Genomic DNA, 19,409 nt, shown 5'->3' on the forward strand with positions numbered 1-19,409 from the left:
AAATGGACATTGATTTACTAAAATTCACTTTGCTGCAACCATTCAGAAATTGTCAACTGAGGTGCTCTAACAAGATAGCAATGAACTTGCCAGTAGTAACTTTTACACCTATTCTCTCTGCATTAGCATTGACAGTGCAGTCCATCAAACCATAAACCATAACTTCAAGGATACTTGTTTGAACTGCTATTCTCAAACACAAAATTTTGTGTGCATGTTTGCGCCCATGCCCACACCCGCCCACACACACAGCACGCAAAATATTGGCCTGTTGCTGAAAAGCTCTCCATGTCTATCCCTTTGTTCCCAGGCCCTTTTTGTTCATAGTTCTTTTTCCAGATTTCTTCTGCCTGTTCCTATTCTGTTGATCTGCTTTAACAGATCAACAGCTTTGCAAAAAGCAGCTCTGTTTCACTGAAAATGATTGTGGAAATATAATAGAAGGCCGAAGAACGAGGAAAAAAAGATATGAATTTATTACTCTTCTTCATGGTGTCATTTCAGAAGATACAACCCTCAATGAGGTGTTTCAATACAGACAAGTTGTTGCAGTTAGAGAAATTTACAAAGACATATATACACACTGTTCCCTCTAAGGCATGCACACGTGTACACGCTCACAAGCTTTTGGATGTCCTTTCAGTTCAACTTATATCCCACTCAGGCTGAATGAGGAAGGCCCCATTCTGAATGCAGGTGTGCACACCCTGCTTTGATACTGCCGCCCGGAACAAAACTCATTCCACACAGAGATGAAAATAATTAGAGGGACCACAGCGTTTACAGTAGTTCAGTAACAGAGTACAGCGAAAGCTATCCAGCATTTCCAGTTAAACCAATCTCAGAACTACAACTAGCTGAACCGGGCACAAAGCATCTGCACCTCTAGTTCTCTACCACCACCCCCTGCCGCCCACCCTCGCCGTCTTCTTCTGCCTCCGCTTCCCCACCTGCCAGCCTCCGCCACCGCCATTTTCTTCCTGGATGCCCTCCCTCTTTGCTGGCCGGCCGGCTTGCTAGCTAGCGCTATTTTGTTTTCCAGCCAGCTGGCCAGCTGCCGCCATCACCCCGTCACTATCCGACAGCTGCTTGAACTCTCGCATGAGCTGCCAACATGGGATTAGCGATGGGTATGCCTAAGAGAAATACAACTATATAAGTAAGAAAATAATGAACTTTATTTGTTAGCCTCCCCATAACAAATTGTTCTCTGGGTGGCTCGCAACAGAGGATTAAAACATACAATAAAAACACATAACACATAAATTATAAAAGACAAAAAAGGTGAAAATACAGAATACAACACAAAGAAGCTTAAAACCTCATTTTAAAATTGGCTAAAAATCAGATCAAATTAAAAAACCCAAATTCAAAAGGTCTTGGTGAACTAAAGGGTCTTTATTTGGCATCTAAAAGAACAAAATGATGAAGCCAGGTGAACCTGGCTTAGTCACTGGGAGGAGATCTAGTCTTGTAATAGCAAGCTAGTCTTGTAGTTAACTAAGCAGGGTCCACCCTGGTTGCATATGAATGGGAGACTATATGTGTGAGCACTGTAAGATATTCCCCTTAGAGGATAGAGCCGCTCGGGGAAGAGTATCTAGGTTCCAAGTTCCCTCCCCAGAATCTCCTAGATAGCTCTGAGAGAGATTCCTGCCTGCAACCTTGGAGAAGCTGCTGCCAGTCTGCGTAGACAATACTGAGCTAGATGGACCAATGGTCTGACTCAGTATATAGCAGCTTTCTATGCTCCTATTTAACCTCACTGGGGAGGTTATTCAATAAATGGGGTTCAGCTACTGAAAAGGCCCTCCCCCTGGTAGCCAACCACCTCAAATCGTTTGGCAGGTGCACCCAGAGGAGGACCTCTGAAGAAGATCTTAACGTTCAGGTAGGGACATGCAGGGGAAGGCACTCTCTCAGGTAACACAATCTAGTGGTGTGCACGGTTCGGTTCGGGGCCACTGAAAAAGCCTCCGGACCGGTCTGGAATTCCGGCAGTCTGGTAGGGCGGGGGAGTGTCTCTTTAAGGGGGGGGTAGTACTTAACACACACCCCCGCCGCTCTTCCCCCTCTGGCGCTGGTGCTTTTAAAAACGTTCTTGGGGCGGCACAGTTCCTCCCTGCCGCCCCTGCCCCCGTCGTTGTCCTTGTAAGCCTTAAACGACGAAGAGCTGGCGGCGCGCATGCGCCCTTCGCGGCGCGCGCACTCATCTTTGCTGCTGGTGCGTGTGCGTGTGTATATGGCGCGTGCGCGCCAGCAGCAGAGACGAGCGCACGCGCCGCGAAGGGCACATGCGCACCGCCAGCTCTTCGTCGTTTAAGGCTTACAAGGACAACGACAGGGGCAGGGGCGGCAGGGAGGAACTGTGCCACCCCAAGAACATTTTTTAAAGCACCAGCGCCGGAGGGGGAAGAGTGGCAGGGGGGAGTACTACCACCCCCCCTTAAAGAGACACTCCCCCCAGTGCCGGACCACGCTTCTGTGGTTCCGTACACATCCCTAACACAGTCCCAAACCATTTAGGGGTTTCAAAGTTAAAACCAGCACTTGAATTGGGCCCGGAAATGGACTGGGAGCTGGTGCTGCTGACAAAGCATGGCATAATAGGATCAAAACATCCAGTCCCAGTTAATAATCTTGCAGCCCTATTTTGTACTAGATGCAGTTTCCAGACTGTTTTCAAAGGCAGCCCCACATACAACAATTGCAGTAATCTAATCCAAGAATGCAGTAGGAGACTGAAAAAGAAACTCTGCTCAAGACCTTGGAGTAAACAGTTTGGGGTTAGATACACCAACAGTCTGACTCAGTATAAGGCAGATTCATGGGAAAGCTTTTTACACAATCATTGCCCAGGATAAAAACAAAAGGCTGAAGTAAATTGGGAATCAACAAGCTCTGCCAAGATCAAAGGCCCTGGAAATCATTTCTCATTCATCTCATGATAAGATATCACAGAAAAATAATAGGGTTTTTACCTCAGGAGAGTGTACCATTCCACACAGAAACACAGTGAATTACTCATGACAGTAAATAAGTGGGTGAACCTGAAACACTTTAAATTCCAAGTTTGCATAGACATCAGGATAAGGATATCAGTTTGGTTTTTACTAGGGATGTGCAAATCAATTTGGTTACAGATTCAGACAATTTGGAGACAGAACAAATCACCCCTGTGGTCTATTGGCTACATTTGAGTCCAAATCAAATCATGCCAGATTCGAATAGATTCAAGATTTGGTTTACTCTTATTAATTCCCCCAGATTCCCAGCTTTCATTTAAAAAAGAAAGCTAAGCTCTAGCCCTTGTAGAAGTAGAGTTATGGAGCAAAATGTGTGGTCACTATTTTTCAAGTGTTTGGATTTTTTGGTGTATAATAACTTCCTCACTGAATCCCTATGAGCATTCATTACACACCTTCATTTCTTCTATTCATTTTTAGTGTCTTTAGTGTCATGTGCCAACTACATGCCTTCCCACTCACAAGGGAGTGAGGTGCTACTTGGTTTATGTTCTAGGGAATTTTTTTAAGTGTTTAAACTCTTTGGTGTCTATTAACCTGAGAGCCAGTGTGGTGTAATGGTTAGAATGCTGGACTAGGACCAGGGAGACCTGAGTTCAAATCCCCATTCAGCCCTGATACTAGCTGGGAGACCCTGCGCCAGTCACTTCTCTCTCAGCCTAATCTACCTCACAGGGTTGTTGTGAGGAGAAACTCAAGTATGTAGTACATCACTCTGGGCTCCTTGGAGGAAGAGCAGGATATAAATGTAAATAATAATAACAACAACCTTTCCTCATAATGAATCCCTACGAAGATTCATTACACACCAAAGAGTCTAAACAACTGAAAAATTCCTAAAATATAAACAGAGTACGCAGTGGCTTGTGGGGGTGGTTGGCCCATGGGATGCCACTAATTCCCCCCCCCCTCAAAAAAAACCCTGAAAAGCAATGGAGTCAAAATGACCACAAGAAGTGAAAGTGTGTAATCAAGACACCAAAGAATCTAAACACTTCAATATCCCTAAAAAATAAACTGAGTACCCCACTGCCTTGCAGGTGACGGGGAAGGGGTAGTTGGCACTGTCCAATGATAGTCAAAATGAACAGAAGGAATGAAGATGTGTAATGAATCTTCATAGGGATTCATTATGCAGAAAAGTTATTATACAACAAAGAATTCAAACACTTAAATAAAATGTGCGGTCACTATTTTTCATTTATATACTGCCCTTCCAAAAATGGCTCAGGGCAGTTTACACGAAAACGAACACAATTAAAATCACTTAAACATTAAAATAATTTAAAACCAAAATTTAAAATTTAAAACCATAAATCTAATTAAAAGCCTAGGTTAATAAATGTGTCTTCAGTGCCTTTTTAAAAGTTGCCAGAGCTGGGAAGACACTTATTTCAACAGGGAGCACATTATAAAGTCCAGGGGCAGTATCGGAGAAGACACATTCCCGAGTGGCTGCCAAACGAGATGGCGGCAACTGCAGACGAACCTCTCCAGATGATCTTAACAGCTGGTGGGGCTCATGGTGAAGAAGATCCTCTCTTAAATACCCAGGGCCCAAGCTATTTAGGGCTTTACAGGTAATAACCAGCACCTTGTATTTTGCCCAGAAACTTATCGGCAGCCAGTGTAGTTCTTTCAACACAGGACTAACATGGTCTCTCCTAGATAACGCAGAGTCCAACCTGGCTGCCCCATTCTGAACCAACTGTAGTTTCCTGACTACTTACAAAGGCAGCCCCACATAGAGCGCATTGCAGTAATCCAGCCTAGAAATTACCAGCATATGTACCACCATTCTAAAGCCATTCATCTCAAGAAACAGACGCAGCTCGCGTATCAGTCAAACCTGATAAAAAGCACCTCTGGACACCGCCTCAACCTGAGACACCAGGGAGAGGTTCAGGTCCAGAAGCACCCCCAGATAGTGTACCTGTTCCTTCTGGGGGAGCGTGACCCCATCCAGTACTGGCAGATCAAAATCTTCTCCCAAGTTCTGAACCCATACAAGAAGTACCTCCGTCTTATCTGGATTCAGCCTCAGTTTGTTATCCTTCATCCAGCCCATTACTGCCTCCAGGCAGGCATTTAGGGAAGTTATGCCTTCTCCCAATGATGTTGACATGGGTGTCATCAGCATATTGATATCACCCTGCACCTAATCTCCTGATGATCTCTCCCAGCGGTTTCATGTAGATGTTAAACTACACTGGAGACAACATGGAGTCCTGAGGGATACCATTTTTTAAAAAATAACAGTCTCCGAGGGACACCATGTGGAATCTGCCCAAGACGTAGGAGCAGAACTACTGAAAAACACAGCCTCCACCCCCATCAGGCCAACCAAGGCAGTCTCCACCCCATAGCCCACCCAAAAGCCAGTTTGAAATGCATCTAGATAATCAGTTTCTTCCAAGAGCAACTGGAGCTGGGAGGCCACCAGTTTCTCAATCACCTTGCCCAACCATGGAAGGTTGGAGACAGGCCTATAGTTGCTTAATGCTGAGGGATCCAAAGCAGGCTTATTCAGAAGCGGTCTAATTATTGCCTCCTTAAGACAAGGAAGCATCCTGCCTTCCCTCAGAGAAGCATTTACAATCTCTGCTAGGTCCTCTACAACAGCCTCCCTGCCACATAGTATAAGCCATGTCAAGCAAGGATCAAGAGGACAGGTGGTAGGCCGAACCACTCTGAGCAACTTGTCCACATCCTCAGGAGTCACAAACTGAAACTGATCCAGGTTCATGAAATAAGAGGAGCTGCTGGACACCTCAGCATCAGATTCTGTAACAATTGTGGAGTCTGAATCTAAGCTGGCCAAAATATGAGAGATCTTGTCCACAAAACACTCATTTAAAATGTCACAACAAGCAATTGTTTGTTCCAGGTACAGATTCAAGGAGGAAGGGGTTCACATTAGCCCCTTCACAACCCTGAACAACTCAGCTGGACATCAACTTGCGGCCGCGATACGGGAGAAGACACATCACTTCCTTGCCGCACATATTGCCTGAGCATAGCTCTTCAAATGCGCCCTATGTAGTAATCTGTCGGATTCAAGTGGAGTCTTTCTCTACTTGTGCTCTAGTCGTGTACCTCACTGCTTCAGCTCCCATAGTTCCCCCGTATACCAAGGGGCCAGTTTAGAAGCGGGTCGGAGAGGATGCTTAGGAGCAATTGTGTCCACTGCCCCAGTGAGTTGATTATGTAATGTAAATAAAATAAATTATTCTAATTCTCCACCAGAGTGTCAACAGGATCACCAGCAGAATCCTATTGGATCCAATAATCTTCTTTTGCTCCATAACTCCACTTCTACATGGGCTGCGCTTAGCTTTTTTTTAAAAAAAAAGAAAGTAAGCAAGCTGGGGATCCATGTTAGGGTTAGAATATGGCGACTTTGTATCCCCATTATTTCCTATGGTAGAAATACACAAAATAAGTAAAAAATAAATAAATAAATAAATAAATAAATAAATGTCAACTAAGTGTCCCACTGCCTTGAAATTTGGGTGGCAGATGGCACCCATGGGGACCTACCAATCACCCGTTTGGTGCCCCTAGGACCTTTCTAAGTGGTCTGAATCTGAATCAAATCAAATCGAAATTGATTAGAGGGGACAGATTCAGACACAAAACAAATCAGTGGTGATTCAATTTGGGCACAAATCGAATTGAAAAAAATCAATTTGTACACATCTGTTTTCACAACATGTAATCTAGACTTTCTTAGTGACTCCTCTACCAATTATTTTAGCCTCAATCTCTTCTTGCCCATGGAGCCTGTAATATCACAGAACTATTTTTAAAAAATCTCACAACTGTGTGCCTCTCTGTGTGTTAGTGCTGCAGTTGCTGAGTTTGAGCTGTCAGGAGTCAAAAAGGATGCTTAAATACCAAGGAAGTACTAACTTATCAATGGACGGTGCTGCATTTGAATTTGTAGGTGTATACTATAATAATAATAAATATACTTCTAGCACCCATGATAAGCACTCACTCAACCTGAAGTTTCTCTTGAAGAGTTCTTGTATTTTACAACTCACAATAAAAGAAAAACACATAGACTAATGTCAGGCAATTAACATGTTTGTGACTGCCTGTCCTCACTTATGAATAATGGCGTTTCCAACCCACAGAGCCTATACAACTGAGCAGGTTACCAACCAGCTGAGTGTCTGAGAGCCTAGAGGATTTGAAAGAGCATACTATTATTCACATTACAAAATTTAGCTGCTGCTTGCTTTCATTGTTTCAAGTTTGCCAAAGCTACTGGTCAAGACTGTTTTCCTATAAGTTATTTAATACAGTACTTTGCATACTGCTAATTAGAGGAGATAACCAAGTAAGCAGAAAGCTGGCTGCCTAACTAAACTCAACTTTAGAAGAATGCTACTGTCTCTGAAAAAAGCTTTCAACGTTATTTACCCTATTCATCCCATGTTAACAAGAGGAGCAGAAATTGATTGTGCAAATAATTCCCTTCCCCTGAGCTCTATCCCAACAGTCCAAATTCACTGTTACGAGTCAGCAGGCCTGCTCTCTCTCTTCCCCCTGCCTCTCACACACACACTAGTTTGTGTTCTCTACCCTGGATGGATAGAGGGCACAAACTAAGATATATGCATGTTTAACTGCTCAGAATCATGTCCACAGTAATAAATCCTTCCAGGGGGAGCACATGGTAAGTGACCCTGTGATGGCTTTGTGGCTGCAGAGGATCTTGGATGATATGGATTATGGATACCCTTTTCAATCTGGCTTCCATCACCGCTGTGCTCATCTTAGTGGATAACCTGCACCAGGAACTAGTCAGAGAAAACAGATCCCTATTGGGTCTGCTGATACCACTAGCCGTGTGTCTTTTTGGGTTGCATCTTGGATATGGGTATTGGGGGCACCTTCTTAGGTTGTTTCTGGTCCTTTCTTTAGGGGAGGGCCCACAAGGCAGTGCTGGTCTATCCCGTGTCTTCCATGCTGTTTAGTGTTCACATGAAACCACTGGGAGAGGTTGTCAGGAGATTTAGGCTGGTGTCATCAATATGCAAACACCACTCAGTTCTATCTCACTTTGTCAGCTGTTACTAAGCAGAGAGAAAATATTCTGAACCAGGGATTGAGGGCAGCGACGATCTCAATGTGGATTAGTAAATTAAGACTGGATCATTAAGACTTCCATTAAGATGGAAGTGTTATGGTACAGTAGGAGAGCCAGTCGGGATGAGGCGATTTGAATGGCTCTTGAGGGGGATGCAGTACCATTATAAGCGCAGGTGTGCAGTCTGGTCAGGGATCCCTTTGCACTGCTTCAGCTACTGTACCAGCTGCTCCCCTTTCTCAAGAAGGCAGGTCTGACCACAGTTGCCCATGCCTTAGTAACATCACAGCCAGGTTACTGCAATGCACTCTAAGTGGTGATGCCCCTGAAGAATATTCACAAACAGCAGCTGGTAAAGAATATGGCTGAATGTGGTTCTTTCCATGGCCACTCACTGGGAGCATATTGTCCCAGTTGTGAAAGAGCTGCACTGGTTACCAATTTGTTTCCAGATACAATTAAAAGTGCTGGTCATCACCTTTAAAACCTTTAATGGTTTGGATTCTAGATATCTGAATGATACCTTGATCCTGAATGTTTCTGCCTGCCCAACAGTGTCATCTGAGGGGACTCTGCTCTGTGTGCCAACATTGAGAGAGGCTCGACTGTCATACCTACAGGACAGACTTCTCAGTTATTGCCCCCAGGCTTTGGAATACTCTCCTGGTGGATGTCTGTTCCCTGGCTTCCCTTACTACCTTTAAATGGCACAGCGGGCAAGTAACTTGCCTAGGGATCAAGAGGTTGGTGGTTCGAATCCCACTGGTATGTTTCTCAGACTATGGGAAACACCTATATTGGGCAGCAGTGATATAGGAAGATGCTGAAAGGCATCATCTCATACTGCACGGGAGGAGGCAATGGTAAACCCCTCCTGTATTCTACCAAACAAAACCGCATGGCTCTGTGGTTGCCAGGAGTCAGCACCAACTCGACAGCACAACTTTACCTTTAAGGAGTTGATATTAATTTGTGCTTTTGGCCCTTAGGGGGTGTTGTTCGCTCTGTTTGCTGCTTATGCTGCTGTCTTTTATTGTTGTATTTTGATTCTTTTAATTATTTGTTTTTTAAATTCTGAAAACTGCCTTGGAATAAAATTTATGAAAGGCAGTATAAAAATCCAACAATAAAATAAAATAAAATAAAACTGAAATGAAGAAAATGAAGTGGTTTGTGGTGCAATTGTGGAAGTACTAAGTACTTACCAGTCTGATCATATGCAGAGTTAAAGCATGCTTACTTAAGCTAATTCATTTCAGTTAGGTGGGTTCAGGCACACCTAGCTCTACAGAGGATTTGCCTATAAGCACCACAGGCTTTGGGTGGCAATGTTTCTGGTCCGATTTCTACTGCAGCCTGTTCTAGAGACTCTTTTAATGAGTTGTGTTACCCAGCCAGTTTTGTTCAAATTGATATTTATATGCAAGCCTTGACATTAATCACTAACATGTTAGGTAATTGCTTCAAGCCAATAATTGCATTAAGCACCTGTCTAGAAGTGTTAGTAGCAAGATCTGAAAACAAACACATGAACGAAAAAAGAAGTACATTAAATGAAGATCATCATTAGGATGGAAATGTTAAAACAGGATTTTCTTTTTAATCTTAGAGAAAAGTCAGCCAAATTTGTTCATATTATGATACAAGGAAGAAGCAAAATAATGAGCTGTTCGCTCAACTTCCACTCATCCCAGCATTTAAGAGCAGAGGAATATTTTGTAGAGAGAAGTAGATGTGAATTATTTGTTATCACAAAGACTGTCTCTTTTTTGTATTACATTAACAGCAGCTTTTTTTTCCTTTGAAAAGTTGTGGAGAAGGAGAGATTGTCTTATAATTATTTGGTTATCAATGCCTTTTATAATTAATAATTTACCTTTATCACTCATGTGAGGTAGAAAACTGTCACCCTTGCAGAATCAAAGAACCAAAAGCAGAGATTAAATTATCTGTCAAAGGTCATAGTATTGTAAATTGCTTTAATGGAACCACAAGAGGGATATGACGAATAAATATTCCATTGTGGAGTTAAATGATAGAAGGATATGTTCAGTAACACAAAAACCATTGTTATAAGATTAGAGTTGATGCTTTAAATTTTCTAATGATCTGAAAATGTGCAAGTTTCAAGTTATGATGCCCATCTTAACTTCTGCATCATATAAGCTCTAAAGACTTTGTACAGTGCCTTGTGTAGATGCATTCAGCAGAAATTCATAAGGGGCATTTCAAGCAAGTGACTAGGGAAACTGCCCCTATTCAGTTTCTACCTGGATGAATCCTTCCCCAGCCCAATGTCGAGATGAAATACAAGATTACACTTCAGCATATACATGATTTTTTTTAAAAGTTAAACAGTTAAAAAATATATTAAGAGGTCTTATATGATGGCCAAAAAAGGTAGCCAGCTAGTGTCCATTTTTAAACTGTGCTTCTCAGTCAATTTACATTACATCTGCACCAAATTTAGAAGGCTGGTGTCACTTGTCACCTAAGTTGATGTCTACAAATGTTCAGACAGATTGGAGAGATGGTTTTGATTTTGTGACCAATTGAGTGTTCACAGATTATAATGGGAGAATGTTGAAACAACTCATCTTACTGGTGCTGCTGTGCCAGTAGAATTACTCTCTGCTAGTTGAATGAAGAGGTACCTTTTGAAAGTGGTGGTTCTCTTATATTTAACAGCAGGAGAGCAACTAGCCCTATCCAGCCACAGCACAGCATCTCTCCAAGGGCTGTTGCTCATGTCTACATTATGTTTCTTTTCATTTGAGAGATATTTTGGGACAGGGTACCATCTTATTTATTATTTCTCTTTCTATATAAACACTTTGATAACTTTTGTTTAGAAGTGGTATAGAAACATTCGTAGTACTGGTCTTTTTCTCTTTAACACAGATCATAATGGTCTTGAAAAAAGACCATATGAACGAGAATCTTAAGCTACAAAACAATGTCCAAATTGCACTGCTATTGGGTTACTATTAATGTATTGCCTTAAAAATAGGTTTATTGGTTACAATGACACTTTAACACTTGTCTTCCACCTTTTAACTTCACCCTACATACCCCTCCAGTTAAATATGAATCAAGTTGAGCTTTTCTTGACATGCAGAACCAAAAGGTATCCTGTCTCATTTATCCTGGAAAAGCATTTTAAAAAATAATCTGATATTCTACCTGAATTCTTCTCATTCAATAAAATGTCTTAGACCAGACTAAAAAAGAAATACAGTATAAGTCCAAAGTATAGATTAGCCCTAAGATTAATGAGTTCTACCGTATTAATAATACATGCTTGGTGTGGTTCCATCAATTGTAGTAGTTCTGCAGCATGAGACTATAGTAATATCTTGACCACAGCCTATAATCTGTGATCCAGCAGAACAGAGATCAGGCATTCCATGAATTCCTTTACAGGTATGTATAAATAATTGTGCCTAGCACAAACTCTGTGAAAACTGTTCAGCCTATTAAAAGAATCAAGAAAAGGAGACTATGTATTTGACAGCTCACCAGACATAAAAGGGCTAAAAATCTAAACACAGAACCATCTGAGGTGAACTGCTGTGTAGTCCAAAAGCATCTTCTCACATTCACTTTACCACTTGTTTTTCTATCCTAAATGATAAACTGTTCATGATTGAAATATCTCTACAGGAAAATGGCTTCATCATGAGTATGATAAACAAGGTATTAGGGATGTGCACAAAACCAGTTTTGCCAGTTTGGTTTTGATTCCAGTCAAACTGGGCCTGGTCCAGTTTGAGTGCCGAACCAATTCAGAGCAATACTGGTAAAGGAGATTCCAGTGAGGATCCTCCTTTACCAGTAAAGAGAGGAGGGGTGCTTTCCCAGAGGGGGTGGGATGGGAGTAATATGTACTTACAAGTTCAAGCCACAGCAGCTCCCACCCCTGCCAGCCTACCCCTGACTAGCCAGGGTTGGCAGTGACCTGGTTTGAGCCTTCCCTGGCCCCGTTCAGGCTTCTGCCTATGCGTGGAGGTCATTTTAGCCACACATGTGTGGAGGTCACTAAAATGGCCTCCATGCATGCATAGAAGCCTGAACGGGGCCAGAGAAGGCAACTGGGCTGCTCTTGTACCTGGTTACTCAGGGGGAGGTCAGTGGATGGGGGGAGCCACCACCTGCAGCTGTGGCTTGCACTTGTAATACTAAATTACTTCCCTCCCACCCGCTCTAGACTTAGGAGAGCCCCCCCCCCGCCACCGCCCCTTTACTGGTAAAGGGGAATCCTCACTGGATTCTCCTTTACCAGAAGAGCTCCGAACCGGCTCAGTTTGAACCGGGCCTGATTCAACCCTGAACCCGTCGAACCAAGCCAGTTAGACGTCGAGTCTGGCTCAAACCGAGCCAGCTTACACACCCCTACAAGGTATTATCTAGCATTTGGCCAATAGTACTCTTCAGGGAGATAAGGAAACAAATTAATATGTTATTGTCCTCATTTTATGCTATTATACTAAGCCTCTGTTGGGCTGAAAATATATTTCAAAAGCTAATTAAATTGATTTTTAGTCAACTGACCTACATTTTTCTAAAAGATACTTTAGATGACTGGAATCCTCATGGTGATGGAAAGTGTGATTTGCAGGAAAAATATAATAGAAGTTATTGATCATTATTTATACAACTATCATTATATGAAGGTGAAGTTGTTTACACCTTTACTGAGAAAGGGAACAATGTATGGTCTTATCTTCATCAATAGTTATTATCATATCTCCAAGAATCTCAAGTTTAACAGGCCTGCTATTCAGCCTTGTTTCTGGAATTCACTGCTGCCTCATTAATGGAAACCAAATGATGGTTCAACTAGAAGTACAATCATTCGGAAGAACCATTTTTTAAAAAAAACCCTCAAATGCTGCATAGCAACCAACTAACACCAATTTAAGAACTGATCGATATAATAATATTCACAAGTGATCAAAGAAAATATACCAAAATCATTCAATATATCCAATTCCATTCTCTTAGAATTACTGGACTTGAATATATCCAGTAGGATTTTGCTTAACTTCCTTTCCCAAGGGAAAATCTTACACACATTAACCAAAATCCATACCATATACTAAACCTTCTACAGATTAACACATCACTGAGATGACAGTCTGCCACAAAGAGAATTGGGGGTGACGGGGAGATACAATACGAGCCTCCTGTAAGCAAGAGATACTTTGAATATCAAGTTAATCAGAGTAAGGAGACATATTACATCCCTGCACAGTTGTTGCAATGAGCATTCAGTGTGGTTTCTCCATGTAGCTGCCACAGCATATACTGTTCCTTACAACGCAGAGTCTGTGCAAGAATACACAGTAGTGGTGTAGAGCCTTTCCACACAATAAGCACTATGCAGCCAAATGGATGATATGTTTCCATGCAGAGGCCACAATATGCAGATCAACCCAAAGCCACATGAAGATAAATTTTATAAAAGCTTCTCAGCTAATAAAACCCAGAGGGTTGTTTTTTAAAAAAAATCATAACCACCACCCCCACCAAATATGATCATTAACTAGACCTCAAGTATTCACTGAGCTTCTCCCAAGGGAGAAAATGCTGTTAGCTTTTTAATATAAAGCTGTGCCATTCAGAATTCCATCTACAGCTGTTAGCAGTCCCAGAGGAAGGGGGAAAATGAGGAAATCTCCCTTTTAAACAAAAAACAAATTATAATTCATTCATATGTATATATGTGTGAACAAGCCCATTCACACACACAGATTCACATGCCCATCCATCTTCTCTTTCAGTTACACTAGGAACATAGGAAACTGCCATATACTGAGTCAGACCATTGGTCTATCTAGCTCAGTATTGTCTTCAATACTGCTCATTGTCTTCAATACTGCTATCTAGCTCAGTATTGTCTTCTTGGCAGCGGCTTCTCCAAGGTTGCAGGCAGGAATCTCTCTCAGCCCTATCTTGGAGAAGCCAGGGAAGGAATATGTATACTACATATACAAGTAGCAGTTACAGAAGTCAATCATCCTTCGATATATTCACTAATTTACCATGAGCAAACCACTGGTAAATCACGTGAATCTGTAGCAATTGGAATATTTCAGAAGTTAATCTCAGAACACAAATTAGGCTAGGTCATGATCTGTGTGCCAATAGCACAGAGATTACATTAGAAGGGAAATTAAACTGAATGTGCATTTCCTCTTTGCAACTGTAGTATTTACCAAACGGATCTAGTTTATGCACAGAGAATCCCTAGTCAGTCATACATCTAGTATAGTTCAGGCCTACACAGTATAAAGGCTACAAGCCAATTGCAGCTCTATGGGAAAATTCCATTGTTTGTGGCCCTTACTCACATTTGAGAACATCCAAGATCTACCCTAGGCCATCAAAAGTGGGGGGGAGATGGCGGGGGGATGACTGCATTGCTTCTCCTCCTCTTGAAATCAGAGCTGTCTAGTACAATTGTTGCTTGTTTTTCCAGCTTTTGCAGCCCCCCAGCCATGCTGCATAGCACACCTGTATCACTCAGTGCATCACTGTATCACTCTATTGCAAATGCTATTTGCAACAAATTCGGGGGGGGGAGGTAACAAATAAGACTGCAGAGATCCATAGGGTGAGGAAAGAGAAAACAAGTGAGTGACAGAGATGATGGTACAGAAAATTAGTATGTGCTATAGGGTGCAGATTGCAGAAGGAAAAGAGAAATTCTGAGATAGTACAGAGAGATTAACAAGATTATGTGATGGAATACAGAGCGGGGAGGAAGCATGGAGTGGAGAGGGGAAAGTATTTGAAAGACAGGTGTAGAGATACCAATATGGTAAGAGAAGAGAGAAAGAGGGAAACATCTGAGGCCTGCAGGGTAAGAAAACAGAAAAAAGCAGAAGTAATCAAGGCATGGGCCAGCAATTTACTCCAAATTCAATGCATGACATTGAGCCAATTCAGAAGTCACATGGAACTTGTGACTTAACCAAGTTAAATCTTGGTTCTGTGCACTATTCTCTGAGCCTCAGGAACGTGTTCCTTTCCACTTATCTGCCAAACCTCCGAGATTAAAAAACAAACAACAGCTGTGAAGTCCAAACTGACTGATCTTGACTTAGTCTGAACTCCGCCCTGGAAATAAACTGAGAACAGGACTCAAGTATGAAGTAATTTCAGATCTTGGTTTATTTCAAGGAAGTTGGTTAGAATAAACCAAGTTCAGTCAGTTCACAACTGATTTTTGCTGGGGGGGTTTTGTTTTGTTTTTAATGCAATTGGAAGTAGGGTTCTTCCATGGCTCATGCTGCCAGGTGCGATGGGAGTGCAAGCTCCGGGGGCCTAGGGATGTCATGCAGAGCCAAGGTTTAAACAATGTCTGAAACAGTCCATTACAACAAACTAGCCTGAGAAAAAATAAGTTCTAGTTTATTCTCCTCTCTCTACTGAAAAAGATGAATTGCAGGAGATGATTACTCTTCCCTTTTGTGATCTCAGCCTCTCTCAGAAGTCCTCCTCTGATATTTTACATCCTTTCCTTTCAGTACCCTATTTCTGTTGTCTCTCCTCTTTACCCTATCTAATGGCCCAGTCCCAGACATCCAGGACACTTCAATCAGCAACTTCCCAACAATAAGAATCAGCAGTTGGACAATGAATAGCAGTATCAAGCATAGTCCACTCCAGGCAGTAATGGGAGGAAGTTCATCATCAGGTACCTCTCACAAAAACTTTCATGCAATGCATGGAAAATTGCAATTTACCAGTTCTCTTGCTTCTTCCAGCTGCTTCTCCACATTTGAAACCATCTGTTTTTTTTCATCTAAAAATAAAAGAAAACACAAATTAAATATCATTCTCTGTTGGCAAGAGTTTATTTACAATCCAATCCAATCCAGTCCTTTGGGGGAGAATGCATTCTTCACCATTAAATTGCAGCTTAATTTGCATGTTGGACAGTCTGCTTTGAGAACATGATAAGGGGATTCTTGGGTAGATATGTTATGCATTTGCTGATATTCATCTCAGCACTGTATTTTGAGTTAACATTCATCTTTACAGAGAATAGCTTTGTAGGGGTACAGGGTAGGATGCCTCTAAACCCATATCATCAATCCCTTAACCCTGCTTAAATTTGATAGTGTTTCCACAATAGGGATGTGCATGAACCTCTTCAAAGACCCTTTTATGGGCCTCCGAATAGGATCGATAAGCGGGCGGTTCGAAGGCAGGGGGCATAACTTTAAGGGCGGGAGAGGGTAGTTCCCTTCCCACCCACCACCATGTTTCCCCTGCCGGTGCTCGCTTAAGAACCTGTCCGGCAGGGCAGCAGCATACCTCCCTGCCACTCCTCGGACCAGAAGTGACCAGAAGTAGTGCATTTCATGCTTGCTTGCACCCACACACTGACATGCGCAAGTGCTACTTCCGGTCTGAGGAGCAGATGGGGCAGCAGGGAGGTACGCTGCCGCCCTGCTGGACTGGTTCTTAAGCGAGCACCAGAGGAGGAAGTGCACCCTCCCCTCCCCTTAAAGTTATCCGCCCCACCTTCAAACTGGCCCCAGCTGTTTCCATGCACATCCCTATCCCACAGTACACTTTGTCTCAACCTAGTGAGGCTCTAAGACCTTGCAAGGATATGCTGCACCCAGCATAGCAACCTACCCTGTACCCCTACAAAGCTATATTCTGTAAAGTTTACAGAGGTGTAGCTAGGGTAGCTAGACTGCCTAAATTCTTTGTACTAGTGTAGAAGGTGAGACTTCTGGTTTCACTGGTGCAAGGGGGTGACCAGCACCCTTGCACCAATGCAAGGCCACTGGTTGGGAGCCATCCTATCCACCTCATCCACTGTTTAACATTAGATATTATGAAGGCCTCAATGTAATCCTTTGCAAACTTACTTGAAGTCAGCAGGACTAATTTCCAAGTTGGCATTAAACTAGTCTTAAAGAACTTAAGTTAGCCAGAGTCATGAGGGTGAGAATAAGTCACCCATTTCTGTTTTGTTTTGTTTTGTCAAAGAGGAAAGAGCTCCAGATCTCTCAGTCATTCTATGGTGCTGAGGATTTAACAGATTACTGCATGGTCAACATAGCAATTCTAACGTGATCCACTTGTGGAACTCTCTGCCACAGGATGTGGTGACGGCCAACAACCTGGATGGCTTTAAGAGGGGTTTGGATGACTTCATGGAGGAGAGGTCTATCAATGGCTACTAGTCAGAGGGCTGTAGGCCACCTCCAGCCTCAAGGGTGTGCCTCTGAGTACCAGTTGCAGGGGAGTAATGGCAGGAGAGAGGGCACGCCCTCAACTCCTGCATGTGGCTTCCAGCAGCATCTGGTGGGCCACTGTGGGAAACAGGATGCTGGACTAGATGGGCCTTGAGCCTGATCCAGCAGGGCTGTTCTTATGTTCTTATATTCTAACTTACAGTATTACTACCCAGAGCACTCAAAATTCTCTGATATGTTTGTTTTAAATATGTTCTGTGCCATCCTTCTGCCCAAATAGCATTCAAATCCATAAATAAAATAATAACACATAACTGAATCAATCATCAGGGAAAAGCCATTTAAAATAGATCTCAGGAGCAAGTTCCATAACTGAAGCACAATTAGAGAAAAGGTCCTAACTCAGGTAGGCATCTGCATAATTACTGAAGGCATGGCATCTGGAGAAGGCTTCTTGCTGGACAGGTTCATGGGGAGAAAGTGTCCCTTGACATACACATAAAAGTTTAAATCAGCACTATTATTAACAGTTTTATTCCAGTCTTCCTCCCAAGAGTGGTGTACGCTCCCATTCTATTCTCACAACTACCTTAAGAGCTGATAATTGACACAGGTGAGGTGATAACTGGCACAGTTATCCAGTGAGCTTTATGAGTGAGTGAGGATTTATCCCCAGGCTACCCAGATCTAGTCTGACACTCTAACCATATCTCAATAGGTTTCTCAATTGTGCATTGAAACAGCAATGAAAATCTTTAAATTTACTGTGGGTGGGGGGAGGGTGGTATTCTTATTCCAGAAAGTCCTGGTTAGCAACCTGGTCACCATATTCAGAACCAGGTCAAATGTCCCAAAGAAACACAACAGATTACAGTAATTGTGACCATCCTTCCCTTTCAACCCACCCACTTGCACCCTTACCTTCTCTGACCACGTTTCAAGATTGCCATGATAGAAAAGTTATCTTATCCTACAAAAGTGTGTTTTGCCTTTTTGTAACTATTCCTGTTGAAAGGTAGCAGAGATGAATGCAGCTGCCTGGCAGCATCTTAATACTTCTCCCAGTTACCTGGTCCAGCTTTGTCTAAGGATAAATCATTCTTTGTCTAATAATAAATAATAGAAAGAAAGTGGGTGTGGAATCTGAGCTACCAAAGCACACAACTAGAATTAGGCACCTGGGTGAATAAAGTTTGCAGGGGGCGGGGTGGTGGTGGTATAATGTTTGAAATAAGCAGTAATAACTGGTAGAGATTGAGCGAGAAGAGCGGCAGCCAAGTAAAGCACAGAGGAAGGAAAAGCTACGATTACGTTGAAGTGCAGCTTTAGCACCAACTCCTGGATTTATCACTCTGCCTTAGAAACTGATGTTGTGCTGATGCATCAGGTCTTACAGTATACACAGTCTGCTTGCCCCTTCTAGTTTTGAATTTCACTCCTGGTCTACGGTCACTGCCATTCAATTAACCCTACAGGGAAACCGTCTGCCTGTTTGTTTTAAGTGCTGTTTGATTCTGTACGTTATTTGTTGTGCACCGCCCAGAGCCTTTGGATTGGGGCGGTATAGAACTGTAATCAAGAAATAATAAATAAAGCTAGGAAGCCTAACCCTAACAACTCGGAGCCCAGGCAGAGACACCACCTGAGTAAATGCCGGAGAGACGCTGCTGCTGCTGCTGCTATCTACCACCCTCCCCATCTTTCTGTTTCAGCGACTCACCCCCCAGCAACTTGGGCACCTTCCCGATGCGGTTCGTGATCTCAGCCGTGAGCACCGAGAAGTCCTGCTCGTAGCCCTCGAAGTCGGAGGACATGGTGGTGGCAGCGAAGACGAAAGACCAGGCCGGGGGGAATAAAAGCGAGGATAGCTCAAGACGGAAGAGAGGTTGGTAACAGGACCCGAGCAGCCGAAGAAGCCAACCTCAATTCAGCTGTCCCTGCTGCTACCGCCGCCGCCTCTCCTGTAACAGCTAGGAGATTTCCGGGTTGCGCCCCATTAACAACATTCCCCCTTGGAGTTGCAAGGCACTAGGTATGGTTCCGCTGTCCTACCAGCATTCGTCT

At 42.9% G+C, this 19,409-nt stretch overlaps 1 protein-coding gene across 8 annotated transcripts in view; it reads right to left on the minus strand.

Moving 5' to 3' along the window:
* VTI1A (vesicle transport through interaction with t-SNAREs 1A) overlaps positions 1-19,359 on the minus strand; it is a 433,539-nt gene extending 414,180 nt beyond the window's left edge. For 3 of the 8 annotated variants that reach the window (XR_008319201.1, XR_008319199.1, XM_053308122.1), the window contains exons 1-2: positions 19,066-19,254; positions 15,876-15,934 (exon numbers count right to left, since the gene is read on the minus strand). Coding sequence is in view for 5 of the 8 variants with exons in the window: in XM_053308122.1 (XP_053164097.1) it covers positions 15,876-15,934; positions 19,066-19,159 (153 nt within the window). In the remaining 3 variants the exon portion in view is untranslated. Of the gene's footprint in view, positions 1-15,875; positions 15,935-19,065 lie in introns of all 8 variants that reach the window. The other 5 variants (XR_008319202.1, XM_053308124.1, XM_053308125.1 and 2 more) reach the window with 5 other exon arrangements.
* Between the last annotated feature and the right edge of the window lie 50 nt (positions 19,360-19,409).

Source organism: Hemicordylus capensis, chromosome 3 (genome assembly GCF_027244095.1).
Source record: "Hemicordylus capensis ecotype Gifberg chromosome 3, rHemCap1.1.pri, whole genome shotgun sequence".
In the NCBI taxonomy this organism is placed as follows: domain Eukaryota; kingdom Metazoa; phylum Chordata; class Lepidosauria; order Squamata; family Cordylidae; genus Hemicordylus; species Hemicordylus capensis.